This window comes from Trachurus trachurus, assembly GCF_905171665.1.
Source record: "Trachurus trachurus genome assembly, chromosome: 5".
In the NCBI taxonomy this organism is placed as follows: Eukaryota; Metazoa; Chordata; class Actinopteri; order Carangiformes; family Carangidae; genus Trachurus; species Trachurus trachurus.
Window position 1 is genome coordinate 20,617,272 of NC_139896.1, and position 20,222 is coordinate 20,637,493.

General features: G+C 42.0%; 1 protein-coding gene across 1 annotated transcript in view; it reads left to right on the plus strand.

The window, feature by feature from the left end:
* Positions 1-6,826: 6,826 nt before the first annotated feature.
* The window catches only part of angpt4 (angiopoietin 4), a gene marked incomplete at both ends in the record, with an annotated part of 39,255 nt that continues 25,859 nt past the window's right edge, over positions 6,827-20,222 (plus strand). Inside the window, one exon of the mRNA XM_083971577.1 lies at positions 6,827-7,234. Within this exon, the coding sequence (XP_083827703.1) occupies positions 6,827-7,234 (408 nt within the window). The remainder of the gene's footprint in view (positions 7,235-20,222) is intronic.

The window sequence follows — 20,222 nt, forward strand, 5'->3', positions numbered from 1 at the left end:
TGATTGTTGAGCAACAGATTCAGATCATTAAAAGGGGCACTTACTGTGCCACTCACCATTCAGCATCTATAAAATATCTGCTAGTACACAAAAAGAAAAATTATTGCAGATAAAAAAAAAAGAAAACAATGCAGACTTATTCAAAAATACGGGAGCCCTTAGTGGTCATACATTTTATTTCCTACGTTTTCCTGCAACAACTGGATATTTTTCTCAAGAGCTCAATAAAATTAAACTAATTTCTCCTGAGATAACAACTAATAATTCATTTGAAATCCTGAGCTAACAAACAGGCTGACACAGGCTGAAATCAGTGATGAAATGAAATGAAAACAGGCTTTATGCCCCACTATAGACAATTTACTTATTAGCGTGCGTCATCTAAGAAGAACTTAGGGAGGCTTCGACTTTATCTCATCGACCCTGGTGTCTTGTAAACTAATAGCTACGTAGCCGACCAGCTTTGAGGCCCTGGGCATCTCCACAGCACAGATACCTGATGGTGACTGAGAGATGGTGGTCAACTATACACCGCCTGTGAGATGGAAACCTCATGCACATCTCTGATAAATGATGTTGTCTCAGTGAAGCAGAGCTCATTTTATCATGATAATTATCAGGAAATAGGTGGAAATGCAGAGAAACAGTAGAAGGCTGTACAGTGAAGAACTATTCAGATCAGTTGATGTACTGTATGATAGGAACACACTACACAGGGATACGGCACAGTACCCATTAAATATACAGTTTATCAAAGAGTGTGTTTAAGTCTTTAAGTGCTTTTTAAAATGACTCCACAGAGTCAGTGAACCTCAGAGGTTCAGGCAGAGCTTCCACCATCACCACTACTCATTATATGGGGGTGAGTAGATGATGTAGTACGTCTGTTTGACGTAGTGAAAGTGAAGTCAAGCAGCGTTGTTCTGGGTCAGTGAGGACATGAAGCATGAATGGACATCTGTAATTCTACATAAACAACTCCTTTGTGTTTGATTCTTTGATAAATGCGATCTCCTCTTGTCGACCTCCTCAGTGAGGTCAGAGGTCACAGTTGAAATACATTCATTGCCTTGCTCGAAGGTCGTCAGGCAAAACTGATGGTTTGCTGACGTGAAGATTTTTTTGTTTTGTTTTTTTAGCATCACTTTTTTTCAAATGGAGAAAAATCTGAGTGCAGAATGACACTACACAAATAAACTTCTGCCAGTGTGCAGCTTTGGTTTATTTGTGTTTAATAATATTTGTCAGTTTCGCCCAATGTTACTTAGCAACAGAATATCCTGGAAGTATTTTCAGGAATCAGCGCGGCTTAAAAAAAGATCAAAACCGGCATAATGTCACGACACTTCCAGATAGACGGCTTCGCTCTGAGCCATAAAATCTCCAGTTGACAGTTCAGGGCCCTCAGCCCATTAAAGTGCTGCGCAGTTCATCTTTGAGATGTTTCATGTGAAATAATAAATAACATATTTAATCTTTTCTAATCTTTTTCTCAAAGTCAGAAAAGCTCAACAAATATGATGAAGCGACCATAATAACAGCCGAGCAAAAAGCACTTAAAATCTTTAAGATAAACACATCACAGACAAACACTGAGCTCTGCTGGTCGGACAGAAATAACACTGAGGTCCTAAAGCCTGGAGCTTCTCATGCTGCACGGCTTCGCCTTCAGAGCCGTGTACCGCTTCATCCGCTGAGCTGAAACTGAGCGGAAATGACACAGGTGGTTGTGCTGGCTCCAGCCATGTCGTCACAGGTCATCTCAGTTTTATGTGGAACCCAAACCCCCCCCACAAAAAAACAACTAATGACCTCATGTCTGGACAGAACAGAGCAGTGGGATTTACCTGCTCTGATGTTTTCTGCACCTTTACACGCTTTTCACAATAAATCACAATCACAGTCTACAGGTATAGAAAAAAAAGTGATTTAAACAAGTTCCCTGAAGCTTAAAGTTTTGTTGTGTCAGCTTCCTCTCAGCTTTAGGTTGAGCTGTACAGTAGCTGAACGCCTTTTCAGGGCAGTGATTGATTCTGCAGATTTTAGCCAAAGTTGAACTTTATTAGAGCCAAGATGGTTTTTTTTGTCATCTGAAACCTCAAGACAGGAAATCTCTCTGTGAACTTTCCTCTCTGTCTGTCTGAATCCGTCTTTCACTCTAAATCTCTGTTTCCGTTTTTTTTTCAGCCCACATCTGTCACCACCTGTCTTTGTGCCACATTATCCAAATCTTTTTTTGTGACTTTCCACATGAAATTGACTATATTCCAAAGTACCTTTTTATATATGATAAATGTATTTAAGGGCTGTTAAAGGTAACGCAATAACACATTAATGCAAGTTCTTTTTAATGCTACATTTTCTTTAACACATGATTAATGTCCATTCTTTTATATTGACCCAACACATACTGTAGATGTCAGAAATGAATGGACTCAGTTTTAAAGGGGACATATTATGGAAATACAGTATCACTTTTTGAAGACTCTTGGGTGTTAGGCTTGCCTTGTGATCCCCAAAATGTGATAATTGACAAAAAAAAGTCTGTAATTTACAGGCTCCCTCAGTTGAAATCCATGTCATTTTCCGAGCTGTTCCCTGAGTTGTCTGACAATGATACAATTAGTTTTCAATTTATTTGCGTATACCCCTACCTGTGAACTGGTAGAAGGGGCGGGGCGGTGCAAGCAGTGGTTCATTTGCATTTAAATGGAAACCAGCTGTTCTGAACAGGGCTGTTTTGAGCGGATGAAAAATGTGCTGTGATGTTTGATCCTTGGGATATTTTGACCGAAGCATGTCACAGACATGTCTTTAAGACACCTGGGAACTATTTTAATTTGTGGAAAAGGGGCATAATATGCCTCCTTTAAACTAAACAGTTTCTGCATAATGAAAAAAATCATCTGAAGGCAAGTTAAAGCAGAAGTAAGCAATCCGGTCGTTTTGGCTAACTTCTTGTCAGCCGATGGAGTTAGCAGTCCCCGCCCTCGTCCCTACGTCACCACATTCACGCGCATCCCTTGGCTGCACACACAGAGAGGACCGCCCCTTTATGCCATTCTCTCTCCTCATTGGATAAAGGTTGTAGGATATAACAAAAGTTTTCTCCTCGGCTTACAGCAGAGCAGAGTGACTGACAAACCAGTGTTTCGGACCAAACACTCTACTGTATATAAGTGATTGCCATTGGAAGATAGAACTACTTAAGACTTATATTAACACAAATATTCCGCTTACTTCTGCTTTAAGCTACAAAGTCCTGTCTATGTTGACAAACCGAGGTTATTTGCAGTACTGTTGATCTGAAACAAGTTATCACTGGAGTACATTCAAAATTCATTTTGAATTTAATTTAATTGATTTATTTGTAATTAATAAAACTATGGACATTTTTACAGTTGGAATAAAATATTTTAATTGCTTATCTGAAAGCGAGTAAATGATGCGTTAGATGATATTGAAACACTGTGAATATGTGAGAAGTCATCATGGAATATAAGCAACGACCAAACAGAAATTAAATCTCCATTTCTATCTCAGACATTAAGACACTTAAACAGTGAGAAAACTGTCACCAAATGACCAACTACTGTACCACCCCTGATGTGGTAAAAGTGTTCAACAGTAAAGGAGCAGAAGCCTGATCCTGGACACAAAAGACAAATTTAGAAAGAGACAAAAAAAAAAGACGTTGCTGAAATCAAATCCTGCAATAAAAAACAAAACAAAAACACATCCTCATCCATCTATCCGTTCCCACAGAGGGAAGGTGAAAGGGCTGGTGCACAACTCATGTGCCCTCTGTTATCCCTGATATCGGCCTGAATAGACAACAGCACAGATACAACCAGCACACAGAGCTGAACAGGATAGAAATATCTCACAGCACATCATGCAAATCCTCCCCAGCATCAGAGGCGGCCACAGTGGAAACTGGTGGAACGACACTTCCACTGCAACAGAAGCATTTCAATAGCTTCATCAAAACTCTACAAAATTAGAAAAGACACAAGTTTTGTCTGTTTTCTGGAAACTCGTAGAGACAGACTTTGTGGTTGATGTGAAACCATGTCTCCTTCCCACCATGGGTAGAACCAACATGGAGGTACATGTTAAAGTTCATCATCTGAGTTTCATCAACTAATGATCAACTAATTCAGCGACCTGAGTTTAATCATTCTGATCAACTTCCTCCAGATGTATTTAAAACGGACAAAATCCTCCTTCATGGCTCATATTTAGTTTCACATATTCTCCTGCATAAAAAGTGTGGAAAAAAGGATCAGGCCTTTAGCCCCGCCCACCACCTGCAGCCTTCAGGTGCTCCAGGCAAGAGAGCAGAGAGCATCAAGATCAGATCAGAGACACTCAGCCACACGTTTGACCCAGTCAGCATCTTTTACAACAGACAGCACAGTTGTCATCGTTTAGAAAAGTTATCATATTTTATTTGTTTATGGTGTTTGTTGTTTAGTTTGCGGTGGCTGCCACAGTGTCAGTGGGTGTGCTAATGCTAACTCCCTCAATTCTCTCTGCTGACAAGGTTTCAGGTTTGTTCAGCCCTGCTCCCCGCCCCCACACGTCGACTGGATTGGTTCCTCATGTTTGTGAGTTGAACAGAACAACAGTTTAATGATGCTGGATTTGCAATAAATTAACAACATTTCCTCATTAAACTCATCTGCTGTTCAGTCATACAGAAACAGGGTTGGATCTCATTATCATCAATTTGTAGCTCCGATTTATTTCTCCCTAATGGATTTGATTAGTCTTCACTCATTTTATATGTAATTAATGTTTTTTTATTAGCTGTTCTTGTAGTTTCTTACACAGTCAGCAGTTTGTGTGTCACCGTCAGGACCGTTGCTGGTTTGGACGTCATGTCTAACGCACGCAGTGAGGACGTAATTAAAGCCACGGAGGGAGAGTTTCAGTGCAGAAATAGAAACTGATGCAGGGAGAGGAAGAGCAGCTCTAACTGTCGCAGCTCTGTGCACCGGCCTCTCCGTCCACTCCTGTTCCCATGAGAATGATCTCTGGTTGGGGGCAGAAGCCATTCACTGTGTAACCCCTCTGCTTTCCCCCAAAGGACCAATTGGCCCAACATGAAGCGAGCAGCCCAGCTCCGCCAGAACTAAGATGTATCACTGCAGCAGAGCAGTAACAGTAGACCGAGGTCAGGCTGTGCTGAAAACCCTACTCTATTATGTCTGTGTAAATATGTGGGCGGTGGTAAGATGATGATTGGTGTCCTCTTTGATCAGCGGAGGATGGTGCGGTAACACAATCTCTCAGTTTTAAGTTGAGATGTCACTTTAAAATCTAAAGTGTGTCTCTCTTATCTCTCTGTAAAAGTATTTCATCTGTATTTATACTAATTAGCTTCTGCAGAACAGTTTATCACTATGCAAATAAACTTAATAATTGACATCTCACATTGTCCCACCACATGTAGAGCTCGTGTTTCATAAGCCTGGGACCAGGCCATCTGTCTGGAACTAATCTCTGTATGTATTTCCATGTCGAGTGCAGATGTGAGGCAGAGAAGAGAGGTACCCCCTGCGACACACAGAGTCTGACGCTGTTTAAACCAAATGCACGGGGACTCTGTGGTCGACCTCGGCCCCCTGATCTCCCACGATGCCCCAGGGCATGGTTGTGTTTAGAGGACAAAGTAAAATGTCCAGCTTCCAGTTGCTGAGTCAGTATGAATGACCATACAAGGCTCTGGGATTTACTTCAGTCAGCCAGGAAGATTACAGCTGCTACCAAACCCCAATTTAGTCCTCTCTTTCTTCTTCTGTCTGCCCGTTTCTTTGTCTTTTATCCGTCTGTCAACATTTAACTTTCTTTTTCTACCCTCTCTTGCCGTTTGTCTTTTTTCTCTTATCTTTTTTGCCTCCCCCTCATCTATCTTTTCACTCTTAATCAAGCCCTTTCTACTTTCTCTGGCTGCTTCTCATTCCTTCCTTCCTTCCTTCCTCGCTGCTGCCTTTCTTTTCCTTCTCCTAGCCCACAAATAGAGAGGGTACGCTAATAGACCTCCCTCAGGTCTCCTGTCCCTCCACTCCTCCCTCTTCTTCTCCATCTCTCCTCCTCCCCCTCTTCCCTCCCTCACTCATTCCTCCTTTTCTCAGCCAGCCCCAGATAAGAAGGGGGCAGAAGTATTTCTCTACGGCCACTTCTGAAACTAGAGCCACCAGGAGAGGATGGGAAGAAAAAAAATATTCTATTTTTCCTCTCTTCTCTGTTTTTTTATTCCAGGACATTTGAGGATTGAGAGCCATCTTTCATTTTACATGCTTTAAATCTCATGTCCCAGCTTGGCCTTTTAACATCTCTTTTAAATCTCTTCTTCTCAGCTTTCCCTCCATCCCTGTTCTCCCGAGGGGGTCTGGACCTGCACCTGGTTCACTGAGGACAGGACTGAGTTTCAAGAAAACCATAAAAGACCTCCAGGGTCAAGCCAATAGATCCAACCTGATGAACCATCATCAGTAAGACGACCACGACCACAGAAAACCAAACGTAGACCCACAGAGGTGAGAAGGAGAAGAAAGAAGAAAGAAGATGGATCCAAAGCATTGAGCACCTCAGGTGTTGTTGTCTGCCTGTGTGTGTGTGATCTCCTGAAATTGAAGAGAAGAAGCCAAAGAGACAGTGCAGCATCAGACCTGATGGACTGAGTGGAAGTTGCAAAGGCTTGTGCACGCAGCCTGCGCACACACATGTTTTCATAAGAGAATTGGGGTCAAAGCGTGAGCGAGCTTCTCTTGACCCTCTTCACACTTGAGAGAAAACACTTTGATATAAAAGAAGCGTCATGCAGGGAAGAAACCTCAGCCGGTGGTCACTCATCCTCCTGCTGCTCTGGACCCTGTCGGCTGTCGCTGAGTCAGCCGGTGTCACAACCACGGAACGAGGAGGAGCTGGAAGAAGCCAGAGGAGAGGAGGAGGAGGAGGAGGAGGAGGAGGAGGAGGAGGTGGTGCAGAGAAGAAAAAGAGGTACCACCGCATCCAACATGGCCAGTGCAGCTACACCTTCATCCTCCCTGAGCTGGACGCATGCCAGGCCGGAGGATCGCAGCCGCAGACCGAACAGTACGGTGGCTCCCGCGGCCGGACGAGTGTCGTGCAAAGAGACTCGCCGCCAACGGACAGCGACTGGTCGACTCTGAAGCTGCAGCGCCTGGAGAACACGATGGAGAACAACACGCAGTGGCTGCAGAAGGTAAGACACCAACACGCTTCTTATTTCCTGTCTACGGAGACCGTAGATCATAGGAGCAGGTCGACACTAGTCAAAGGAAAAACAACGCACACTCTCTGCCCAACCAGCTTTTTGTGTCTGCGTTGAGGGTAAAGGGAAGCACTTGTGAATGTTTTGGTGCCAAGAACCTGTTTTCAGACCAACATGGTAAAATTCAGTACAGACAGTGTCGACTTTTCTACTTGTGCGTTTCATACGACACCAGCAGAACAAGCCTCAGGCTGCAGCAGTTAGATGTGGAGGAAGTGTGTGTGTGGGGGGGGACAGGCACTGATTAATGGCTGAACTGGAGAGAGTGTGTTGGAGTATTGATATGACTTACATGTGTGTGTTGCAACATGCTGTAGATGGATGCTCTGCCCAGGACACAGATGAGAGCCGTGACTCAGGATTCTTTCAACACAGACTCCATTAGCTGCAGCTTCAGATGTCTGCACAGTACGTATGTGTGCGTTTGTGCTTCTTTTGGGGACAAATGTCAGTGTAGAGACCAGATAATCAGAAATAGTTCGTCCAACTGGAGGCAAAAGCCGTGTCCTCAACTGGGAAAACACTGGTTCATGGGTCAGTTGTTGATGTTATGGGTAAAGGTTAAGGTTCTGCAAGTAGTGGTTATGGTTAGAGTGGGTTTCCAGGAAATGAATGCAAGTCTGCGTCTTTAAAGGTGATGTGTGTGTGTGCGTGTGCTTTTGTGTGTGCGCTTGTTGATGTGTGGGAGATCAAAGTGTTGAGCTCTGACTGGATGAGTGGCAGCTGGTTTCAATCAGGAGAAAAGCAGTGAGTGTTTCCTCCTAACAAACTATAATTCTTCCATCTGTTTCGCTGCAGCTCCGACTTAACACTGCAGAACACACACGGCTGAAAAACCCTGTTGATCCATGTCCTCCAGAAAATTCTTGCTGCATAAAGTCATCAGTTGAACAAGTTGTATAGGAGTGCAGTATCATTCATGAGTTTTAAGCAAATTTAAACTGAAACTGATGTCTGATGACGGCCAGGAGTGTCATTTTCTAACGGATGGAGCGATACATCATTCCTAATAGGAGTAATATAATCTCTCTTCTCCCCATGACAATAGGAATCAAATCACCAAAGTCAGTTGGATTCATCCTCTGCAGATCATGAAAGCTGTGAAGACAAAACACCAACATTTCATGAGTTGAGCTAATGAGCAGAGAGGCAGCTCTGTGGCTGTGATCCTGTTATTAGTACTGTGATTTAAGGTTTAGTCATACTGGACTCACATTGTGAAAGAAGATTCACAGTAGGGATGCTGCTTTGAATTTTTTTCTCCAACCAACAGCCAAAGCTTATAAACAGACCATTAACCGTTAACTGCCACGATTAAAATGTGTGATTTAGGACGGACAAGTTTGACTTAAGATGGCACAATCTTTCAAAATGTAATTGAAATTGCAATATAGCCAAGTGCTGTGCTGTGTTGTGTTGTGTTGCCACAGAGACACCCTGGACAACAAATCATACTCCCAAGATGTAAAGGGAAGAACGGGTTTATTTAAAAACATGTGCAGAACAGGCATCAGCCTCGATCTCCTGTGTTGGTAAATATTTTATAACTTAAGATAAATAGTAAATCAACTGCTTATACATTAGAAAGTCTAACAAAACAACAACCATACATCCTCCTCCTCCTCCTCCTCCTACTCCTCCTCTGCTCTCAGTCAGGTAATGATCAAAATCCGTCGACAAGTTAAATGTAAACTTGTAGTTGCATTTTTCAGACCTCAAAATCAATCTCAGGACAGTTTGTCTCCTGGTTTTTGTTCAGAAACAATAACATGTTGATTTGCTGCGGGCATCAGTCGGGGTCCTGTGAAGCGGGGGGTGGGGGTGGGGGTGGGGTCGTCTCTCATACCATGATGTAGCAAACACACTATGCCACAGCAGTGGTCAGTGTTGTTGGACCACAGTAGTCTCTGGTCCACACAGCGCACTTCCTCTGTCGTCTCCTGGTAGTTGGACCTTCAGGCTCCTGCTGATGTGCAGACTGAAGTGGTCTCTGTGCAGCAGGTGATGATGATCCATGAAATCACATTAGTGAAAGAAAACATTTTTGAAAGGAGTCAGTGAGAGTGTGTCGGGGGGGGGAGACACCATTCGTCATCATTAGCATCATGTAAACGTTACAGAAGAGTGAGAATATTGCTTCTGTTTGAGAAGTGGGAGCTCGTATGAATCATAACTCTTACAGGAGGAATGCTGACTTCACAGCCCATTCATTCAGCTCTCTAAACATGGTGTAAATCCGCCTTGGCTTCAGGAAGTTGTGTGTAAATTATATTAAATTAAGTTCTGTAACTGGACGACCTCAAACTTTGACTCTGACAAAATAATTTCACTGGGCTGTTTAATATGTGCTAAACCCTGAAGATCCATTAGTTAAGTGAACATATTAGCTACTGTGGTGTTGAAAAAGGCCACGGTGAAAGTTTCACTTTGGGAGGTGATGATGCAGCAAGGAAGAAAGAAGTTAATTCAAAATGAAAACTCTTTCTTCATCATAAAAACATTAAAACACCATGACATCACACAGTAGATGGTAGCGACAGTTTTATTTTATGATCTCAGTGATTTATTGAACAAGCTTTCCTTGCAGCTCCATGTGGGAACAGATAATATCAAAATAAAAAAAGGAGAAACGTATTAATTTGTTCATGTAATTCAAAGGCCACAAACAGCACAACTGAATGTTCATGCGACAAAAAAAAATCTCCAAAGTGTGGAAAGGCAAAAGGTGTGTGTGCTGATGTGTTACCACCCACACTGCAGTCTGCAGCATCCCAGCAGGAGAGGAGCTGACCTTTAACCTTTCACCCCCAGGGTTAGCCATTAATATCTAATCTGTCTGACACCAAAACCTCAGACTACGTCCACGTCAGCGTCGTCTCATCAGAGCTTTAATTTAATTCAGATAAAAGATAACGGTGTCTCCTTTTTTTCTTGTCTCAGTATCTCAGTATGTCACCTCCCTCCTCCTCTTTCACCTCCCCCTCCCAGGCACAGCAAAGCATTTTAAGGTGTTTTCTGTGTTAAAGTGGATTAAATCCCCAATAAACCAATCTGTGTGGGTAACATTGTATTTGTTAGTCTGGCATAAACCACAGACTAATCAAAGCTGTTGTCTTTCATTAAAGCAGGTAAAAGCCACAGCTGTAGCATCAAAACAACAGTACAATAGATAAACAATAAATCACATCACAAACAATATAAAAAATCATATCCAACAATAATCTGCTGATTACTTCCAACAAGCATCTCTACATGTTACACTTATGAACAACAGCCAGAAATCAAAAAATGAAAAAACAAAAGAAAAACATTCATTTGATTATCAAAAAGTTGCAGATTCATATCCTGTAGATAGGCGAACCAATGAAGTTTCATTTATAATTTGTTGAAAACCAATACTACATGTATAAACAGAGATATCTAGATGTAACTTGAGCGGAGGCTGTGCACAGCACAACATGAGTGTTGTAACTACAGAGAGATGAGGAGCCACAGCTGTCTCCTGTCCGAGGTCAGGCTACTGTAACGCCTCCCGCTCCTCAGCCCTTTGACTCACACACAGTAGATTCACTCTATTTGTTCAAATTCTTCTCAATATTTGCGTTTCTCATCTGGTCACATGGTGGCAAATGTTTTCTCTGAGAGCTCAGGAAGTCACAAATCAGACGCTGAAGCCGGGGTCCTTCACTTTGGTCGGGATGATGGAGCTTCAACTTCACCTCTCTGTGTTTGGACTGAGCCACAGTGTGAACCAAGCAGCTGCGATCTGACCCGGGCGCTGTCCGTCAGCACCAGAACACTGACCCGACCCGTCAGGTGAACGCCACCATCCAAACTGTTGTAATAACAATATATCATCTCCAAACAATGAATGGAAATTAACTTCAAGGATTAAGACATACATACAAACGTTGTGAACATTGCATCTAATCACTTCTTTTCTTCTATTGAAATAAAACAATACGGCTGCACAATAAGCAAAAAATATATTATTTGCAACTATTATGGGAAAATATTGTGATTTGGAAAATATTAAACTGATGATGTGATGTTTGAGAATATAATTTGTTGTCCAGGGCGTCTCTGTAGCAACACAACACTGATGTTGCTGACAATGCACAACCATGTTGTGACACATTTTGCCTTCATGAAAAAAATTGCAGCTCCTGCGATTTGTATGTTGCACTTGGCAGAAAGTGCAATTTTGATAACACTGTTATTAACTGTGCAGCAAACCAGCTTGTCTCAGTCCAGCTGGACCATCGTCACTGAGTCGGTGAGTCACTGCAGTGTGCAATCTCCCCTTAAGACAAAATGCTGCTTAGATGACGTATAATAACCTCTTGCACAATTTATCGAAACATAATTTAAATCACAGTATTTTTTTTAATGAAGATTAAATGCAGCACAAAATTGTTGAGCATTGTTATCAGCATTATGATTGTGTATCTACATCTGGAGAGTCCTAGGAAAAGAAACTTTGTCTTATCGACCTCACGGCCCAGGATCTGTGCACAAAACTTGTATAATTATTTCTCCCGTGATATTGAATTTAGTTTATCAACTACTTTATTCTTTATTTATTAAGTCCAGACTCTCAGACTGTACAACAGTGAGTTTTTATCTGTTGGGGTTTTTAAGAGCTGATGTTTGTGGCCGTTCTGCAGCTGCAATATCAGTACAATCATATCCATATGCACATTACTACACAGTCTGTTTCTCTGCCAGTGACACAGGAGAAAGTTTCACCTCTGCCTCAGTCGGGCTCTGGTTTCCTGGGGCAGAGCGGTCTCCGCAGCGGTTTGGTGGTTTCTGAGAGAGTGGGTCTGTAAACAGCAGTAAGTGAGGTCGTTAACAGGGGGCTTGTTTAGCTTTCTGCCAAATGACTGACTTCAAATGGACCTGTGCCTTAGAGACTGAGACAGAGAGAGACAGGAAAGCTACTGTGGTCGGATCACATCATCTGCGGCTATCGACCCCTGCTGCAACGATACGGCGCTTTGATGTGGTCAGAGGTTGTTTCAACTATTACCCTCTGCAGAGAGACAAAGAGAAAGAAAAACATAGGCAACTCAGAAAATCCTGAAAGGATAAGATGAAGAAAAGTGGATTTTAAAGAGAGAGAGCGAGAGAGAGACAACACAGGACTCGCGCTTTAATTCAAGCTGAGCAGCTTTAGATTTGTCCTGGAGCGTGAAATAAAACTCACATGTCACAAATCAGCCGAGAACAGAACGTCCTGCATTTTATTGGAAATATAAATTTTCATATTGAGGAAATATAAATTCAAGAGTTTGTATGTGCCTCATTAATGTTTATGAGCATGTTCATGGCACAAAAATCTCTGTAGCTGGTGACTGTTTCATTATAACTTAACTGCTGTGTTTTCAGACATAGAGCAGAATAAAAAACACAAAAACTTGCATGTTGCAGGTTTTTTTTCTCTCTAAGAGAAAAATACACGAAAAGATTTAAAGAGATGCATGGGAATTAAAAAAATGAAGCAGAGGAAAAACCCCAAGATTAAAATCAAATGGAGCCAATGAAAATCTAACAATTAGACCAATGAAACTAATAAGAGTCTAATGGAATTGATTGTGAACAGAGGGAACTGATTTAGACCTGGAAAGGAAGTGGATCTGCAGGAGTAAGGTGTGTCAGAGGAGCTAAGACACTGGTGATGATGAGGGATGAAGGTGCAGGAAGTCTTAGGAGCAAAAGACAAGAAGCTTGTGAGAGATTCCCAGATGTGTGTCGATGAATAACAAACTGTAGTGAGGAGTGTTAAACCTCGTCCTCAGCGTGGAGGAACAACTGGTCTGTCGGGCCGCTCTGTGCTCCATCATCCTCCACAGCCACACATCAAACAGCTGTGAGCTGAGCCCACTGACAGCACTAATAACAGCCTAATGACGGCCATTATCTGCTGCTCAGCCTGCTTCAGTCTAAACATGCTGCAGACTGTGTGCTGCAGCATGCCGCCTTTGAAAGCATCATTAAAGGTGAACTGCTGGGTGAAAAATGGACAGAGAGGCGAAGTTTACGACAGAGTCGAATGCATCAGTGAAAGTAAAAGGCCTGCTGCTGGATTATCAGAGGTTTCATGGGTAGCTTTAATCCCCTTCTCTTATTTTTAGTTCATGATAACTCAGCTGTGAAGGGACAGGTGAGAGGCTGTTATCACGGCAACATGACGACAGTGACGGCTGAAAAAAAAGGCCAAAGATGTTGTAAAAGTTTTGCACCACATAACAATAAGCTGCAACAAAAAGCTTCAGAATGATTCCTCAGGAACCTCCACCAGAAAAAGGCCTGGAGGTCAGAGGAGGAAGCTGAAATATTTTACAAGAGGCAGAAGAGTGGAGTTTACTGGAGGGTTTTTTTTTTCTTGGAAGTATCTGAAAGAGCTCAAACCTCATTTGGGAGTTTTGTTCCATGTTTATTCGCAACTTATTGGCCGACACACACGCACGCACCAACATATCTGCAGTAAGGTTAATAGTCACTGATATATTTGCTGGTCTTTGTCTGTTTTCTTCACACATTCATGACTAAGCACTTTTCCAGCCATGTCACCATATAAATTTGAGGGATATAAAACCTCAGTCATCTCTACTTGTGCATTTTTGAATCATTTCTTCTGATGTTCATGTTAGAGCTTGTCGACATGAGCAGTTTATATGTTTTAGTTTCTGGGATTCTCTCTGAGTTTATTCCCTCTGGAGTCTGGTGGGACTGATGACTGAGGACTGGATCCAGTGGTGGGAATGTTTGGCTTTTTTATTGTGTTTCATGAGGAGCTGGAGTGGAGAGGTGGGAGTATGTTGCGGTGTTTTAAACAGGATCATAAAAAGGTTTGACTGGCGTGTGCAGGCTAAGCAGCCGTGGTTTATGATCTGATAATGTAAAGAGCAGAGTCTCACAGGCAAGTGCTGCTGCTGAATCTGCAGAGGCTGAATCTGCTGCTGTGATGTCACAAGGTCACACTGCAAACCTCAAAAGTGACTTTTAAGGTTTGATTTTATTGCATTATAGAGAAAAAAAAGAAAATCATTTCACAACATAATCAAACAACATCTATGAAATTATGTGAAAGCTAGAACAGTGGAAATCAAAAACACACTTATGCAGGAAGTGCAGTCGCAGGGGAAGTGGCTGTGGTCATGAGTGGGAGAGTGTGTGTGTGTGTGTGTGTGTGTGGGGGGGGGGGGGGGGGTGCTGTATATTTCTCTGAATGTGACTAAGACAGGCATCATTCACTAAAATGGGCATATCATGATGATTCATACTAAAGTAAATAAACTAATTAGCTCTTTTTCAGGAAACTGAAGTCATTAATAGGAAATAGAGCTACGGACATGCAACTTAGCAAATGATTTCACATTGTATGTGTGTGCGTTTGCCTCCTGTCGTGTTATCTCGGGCAGCAGCGTCTCTCATCTCTGCAGCTGCTCTCTGCCCACATGTGGCTCTTTTTCAGGCCGGTTACTGGACACTTAAACTGCCCCATAAAGAGGAAACACTGCGGCTTTACTGGACTTTCTTTTTAGTGGGAGCCAGGTCGACCTCCTGTATCTCTGCAGCTGATTACTGAACTTTTTATCAACACCCTGAATCAGACTGACTGCTGGAGACACACTTCAGACGAGCTGACGGAGACACAGAGGGACAGAAAGAAAGAGACAAAATCCAGAGTTCAGTAAAACAGCAGAGAAACTGATTTTCACATAACAGATGAAAAATCTGTTTCCTGCAACTTCACACCTTTAACAATCTTCTTCAAACCAAACACCTGATGTTAAAACAGATTTACGGAGCGGAAGTTTTGATGCAACAGCAGTGACTGCACAGTGTTAGGGGCCACCAGGGGCCCACTAATCATGTGCCTGGTTTGCCTCTTCTGAAGGTGGATCTCTACGTTGAAGAAACCAGAAAAAAGCTGAACCCAGTCTACCTTTGTACCTTTTTTTCATTTGAAACATCTTGACGATCAGGATTTGAAAAAGAAAATAATCTGTTAACAGTAAACAAAATGTAAGTGTTCAAACATCAGTGAATTTCCTGGTCGGAGGTTTTCAATGAAGATGTATTTTTCAGACATTTGGAAACGTCTTTTTACAATAAGGCACAACATTCATGTGGTAATTTACAGAGAGGGATAAAACAGCGTTTACTATAAGGATGATGATGATGGTGGAGATAGAGGAGTCGGAGGAGAAAGTGTTTGAGCTATTAATATTAAAATGTGTCTCAGTGTGAGGAGGTCAGTCACCGTGAGGGACAGAGGGAGGAAGATGAAAGGATGAAACGGAGGAAGACACAGTTCAACACATCAGACAAGTCGCCCGTTAACTCATAAATCATAGAGGAACAAAGAGGCTGAGAGGTCGAGTCAACTCAGATAAAAGGAGGAAAGGGAGGTGAGAGGAAATACAAGACAGGGACAGAGAAGAGACAGCCAGTGGCGTGAAGAAATGAAGCTGCAACTTTGTGTGTTTCCCATAATACACTGGTGTAATGGTTGCACAAACAACCAAGGAGACACATAAATTGATATATTTCACCAAATCAAATTACAACAATCATTTTATATCACATTAATCTTGTGTCTATATATTACGAACCCATTCTTCAAAGTTAAGTTTTTAAAAAAAAATCTAGTATGCTGTTTGTTACTTTCACTAGTGTTACATTGTTGTTGCTGATTTGACAACAGTCCAACATTTTTTACATATTTTCATGTCTGATGCAGCAGTTGATCCAAAATGAACTGAGGTCCAGCAGCGGAGAAGCAGTTGAACTTTTTTTTTATGCTGAGGACATGTTACGGTTTAAATCTACCTCTGCACCCTTGATCCCCTGTTGCACGGAGCGAGGTGTGAGTCAAGGGGGATGAATGAGAAATGAAACTGGGCATTATTTATCATTTTGTTGCTGCACTTTGCTGAAAGCCAGAGCTGATTGGCTTGTTTCTTTCAATTTGTCTCGTTCTCGTGAACATGATGTCTCATTTTCGCCTCAACAGAACCTCTTCACATTTGGCAGCACAAACATTCGCTTGGACTCGAGAACGAACTGATTAGATTCTGGAGGTCAAAGGTCAGTGTGACCTCTCAAAGCACTTTTTTCTGCCATTTACTCAAGATTTCACACAGCAGTTACGCAAAAGATTTGACAGGAATATTTCATATTTTCCCTGACCGTGGATAAACAGGAAGTGACTGGATCTAATACAGTATGAAGATGTAGTTTTTCATAATAGACTCCGTAAGTTTTTTCTTATCTTAAAATATTATTCCTTTCATAAACACTTGTGACACTTGTCCTTTATCAACCGACAACTTGAATCACCTACTTCTCAGCAGCGGTGTGTTCAGGTGCAAACTGAACTCCGTTACACCTATACACCACATGCTCGGGTCTCAGACATCAGGGCTCTTCCAACTTCGTGTCAACAGTTTTCAACATGACAGTGCCCCGTGCGCAGAGCCAGGTCCCGAGAAGAAATGATTTCCCCATTTTGGTGCGTACAGAGCCCCTGACCTCAGCCCCAGTCAGCACCTCAGGGATGAACTGGAACGCCGACCGCGAGCCAGACCTTATCAAACATCATCAGCGCTGGACTTCACTAATGCTCCTGTGGCTGAGTGGGAGCAAATCCCTGCAGCAGGTTCAACATCTGGTGATGAAACTGAAACCAGGAGAAGCTTTGGTACCTGAGGACGTTCAGCGATCACAGTCACGTTCAGTCGTCTGCATATTTATGGCCATTAAGGGGGTGGGGTTACTGTCAGAGGAAGAAGGGGGGCCCTGCAGAACATCACATGGACCACAGTCTCATAATCTCTGTTTAACATGTCAACTGTGACACACACACAGTTGAAAAAGATGATACAGGGGGTTTGTTGGCTCAGAGACCAACTCAGACCAGAAGTATTATAATTTATGTTTGTTAAGTTAAATTTTACCATATTTCTCCTGAACAAAGTCAGTTTGTGTGCATCATGTGTGTGCACATGTATGTGTGTGAATGTGTGTGTGTGTATGTGTGTGTGGGCTTGCTCATGATGAAATCCATAACATAATTTCAGATAATTGTTGGTGTTATTTCTGCAGCTGCTTTTTGTCGCACTGATTTTCCTAAAATCTTTCAGACTTTTTACTGTAACAGTGTTTAAATAAACCCAGATACTGAGATACGTTACACAAACACACACTTTTCTTCTAATCAGCTGATCTATTGCGCATTGAACGACCATGATTACTGTACATGCATGTACGAAAACAAAGTGAAGCACACTTTCATACAGCCTCTCTCTCTCTCTCATGATGGATTCACAGTATGTGCTCTAACAAACGCCAGTGTGTTGCATTGCGTTGTGAATTTAGGCCAGTAAAACGCACACACACACACTCAGCGTCCCTTTCTAATCAGCTGTGGTGGTTCCCTTTGGAACTCCGTATTTACTGTGTTCATTCGTCAGTTAGTTTTTCCCAGAGAAATGCTGCTGTCAGCTCAACAGCTGGAGCAGAAACAAACCCACAGTCAGCAACTTTCCCATTGCTGCCCTGTGAGACAGAGCACTGTGTGTGTGTGTGTTTGTGTACATGAGGAGAAGTCTTGATGAAGAATCAGTGTGTGTGTGTGTGTGTGTTTGAAAGAGAAAGGGAGGGACAGTGTGTTTGTGCATCAGATCTCAGATTAGCGGTTAATTAAGCTCATTCTTTGCTGTGAGATTAAGTCTCATCTGGAAAAGCAGAAAGCAGACGTGAACAGACAGAACGTTTCCTCTGTGTTGAAGCAGCTCAGACACTCAGTTTATTTTGGGCTGTGTTTGACACAGAGACTCTCAGCTTATGAATGTAAGGATGGCGGGAAACAAAATAACATAGGGTTTCTGGTGTTGTCAGTCTCTCTCTCTCTCTCTCTCTCTCTTACTCACTCACTCGCAAAGACACACATACATACACAACAAATGCACAGTCCATTGGCTCTTAAAACCGTCTTTCACCAGACAACTGATATGATGCTTTAGACTTCTCTGTACAAAACACTCACTGAAGGTTTTATATTTATTATTATTTATTCCTAATTGTTTATTTCACTTTTTCAAATAAAGATTGATCAAAGATCATCATCAGAATATTATAAAAGTCTGTGCTTCTTCAGGTGGACGTGCTGTAACCCCTCAGCGTTTATCTCTGAGTCTTTTGGGCTGATCTGATGTCAGCGTTTAATTGATCATTTTCATTTTAAACTGGATAAAGAAAATGTTTGACGAAACCTCTCCCTGCTGCCAAGACAGGTGGCCAAGTCAAACATGGAGATTATGATATTTAATCATGGTTAAGAGTGGGACGAAGGGCGACAGTGCTTTTATTTGCCTCTGGCCAAATACGTGCGTAAACCAGGGAAAATCAATCACCACTCGTAATAGTATACAAACAAAAGCCCATCAACGACACATACACACATGTACGTACACAAACACACGCCGCTTGCCAACTCCCAAGATGGATACTGATATTTCATCACTGACGTCTGTGCGCAGTGTTTGTGTTCTTGGAGTAATACAGTACGTGCCGTCTGTGTTTGTAATGATTATTCAACCTGTCATCGAGTGCTTAGGCTACCGCCATTAATTCAGCCCACTTAGAGCTACGTGCCGTGTGACAATGCCAGGAGCAGCGAGCTGTGATTTTATTCCACTTTCATTAGCTCCAATTATGAAAATAGCAGATAATGATGTAAAAAAAAGATAAAACTAATTTTATTGATTCCCCAAAGAGACGACCTGAAAGATTAGAACAGAAGTGGTGGCTTGTGGATAAAGAGTAAAAGTTAGTGAAGATACTATTTTCTCAGTAAACTTTGTAAGGACAGGAAGTTAGAGTCAGATCGAGGGCCGGCCAAAGCCTCCATGGGGCCCTTAGCAAAATTTTTATTTTGGGGCACTCTATTACTGTCAATAATACTGATTGTTGATAATGTACATATGAACTTGTTTCATTTTTCTAATCTGTCATTACGATTTATTATCCTAGTCTGGCATGTTTTTACCCATCTATGTTTTTTTTTTATCTGAAATGGTACCTAATGCAGCCTGGGGTTGATTTACACTTAATATTCAAAGTGATATAGTGGGATACTGAATATCATCCTGGCCTACTTACAGAAACCACACAGTAAAAGGACCACAGTGTCAGGAGGGGAACAGATGTAGTAAACATCAGTGCGTAGGTGTCACAGGTGTGAGTTGAAGCCACAGATCTCCCAGGTGTTTAATTAGGTTTAGACCTGGTGTCTGTGTGTCTGTGATCACGTAATGGTGTGCAGCTTAATAACACACACACTGGCAACAGGCTCCAGGATTCACCAGCTGCCACAGAGTCAATACAGCCCCGTGGCTGACTCAACTGATAGGGGTAGAGTTGCATTGTGGGTACGCACCAGGTTTTTGACCAGAAAGATTGAGTGGAATAACAAAGATATTTGGTTTTCAAAGTGGATTCTTCAGTCATTGCAGTCACAACATCATGTTGTAGTGTTGTCTCAGATCAAAAACTACTGTTGTGATGATCACACTTGTTGGTGTGAATGCACTTTTACACTCAGGAGCGTCTATAGCTATATGGCAGTATGAATATTGATTTTGCTAAAGTGTGTCAAAGCAAATTTCGTCATTAGAATTTCACGATATATTTAACAGAAGAATACAAAATATTGTTGAATGGCCCCATCACTAAACTTATGTATTGTGTCATGGGTAGGCTGTACAATGTGGGAATAAAGGTTGGATTTAACTTAATACAAACTCTCACAACATCAGTATTTATTTACTATTAATTGTACTGACAGAGATTTGCTTGGACACACTTTATCTTAGGACTGCTGCTAAACTCAGTACAAATAGAATAC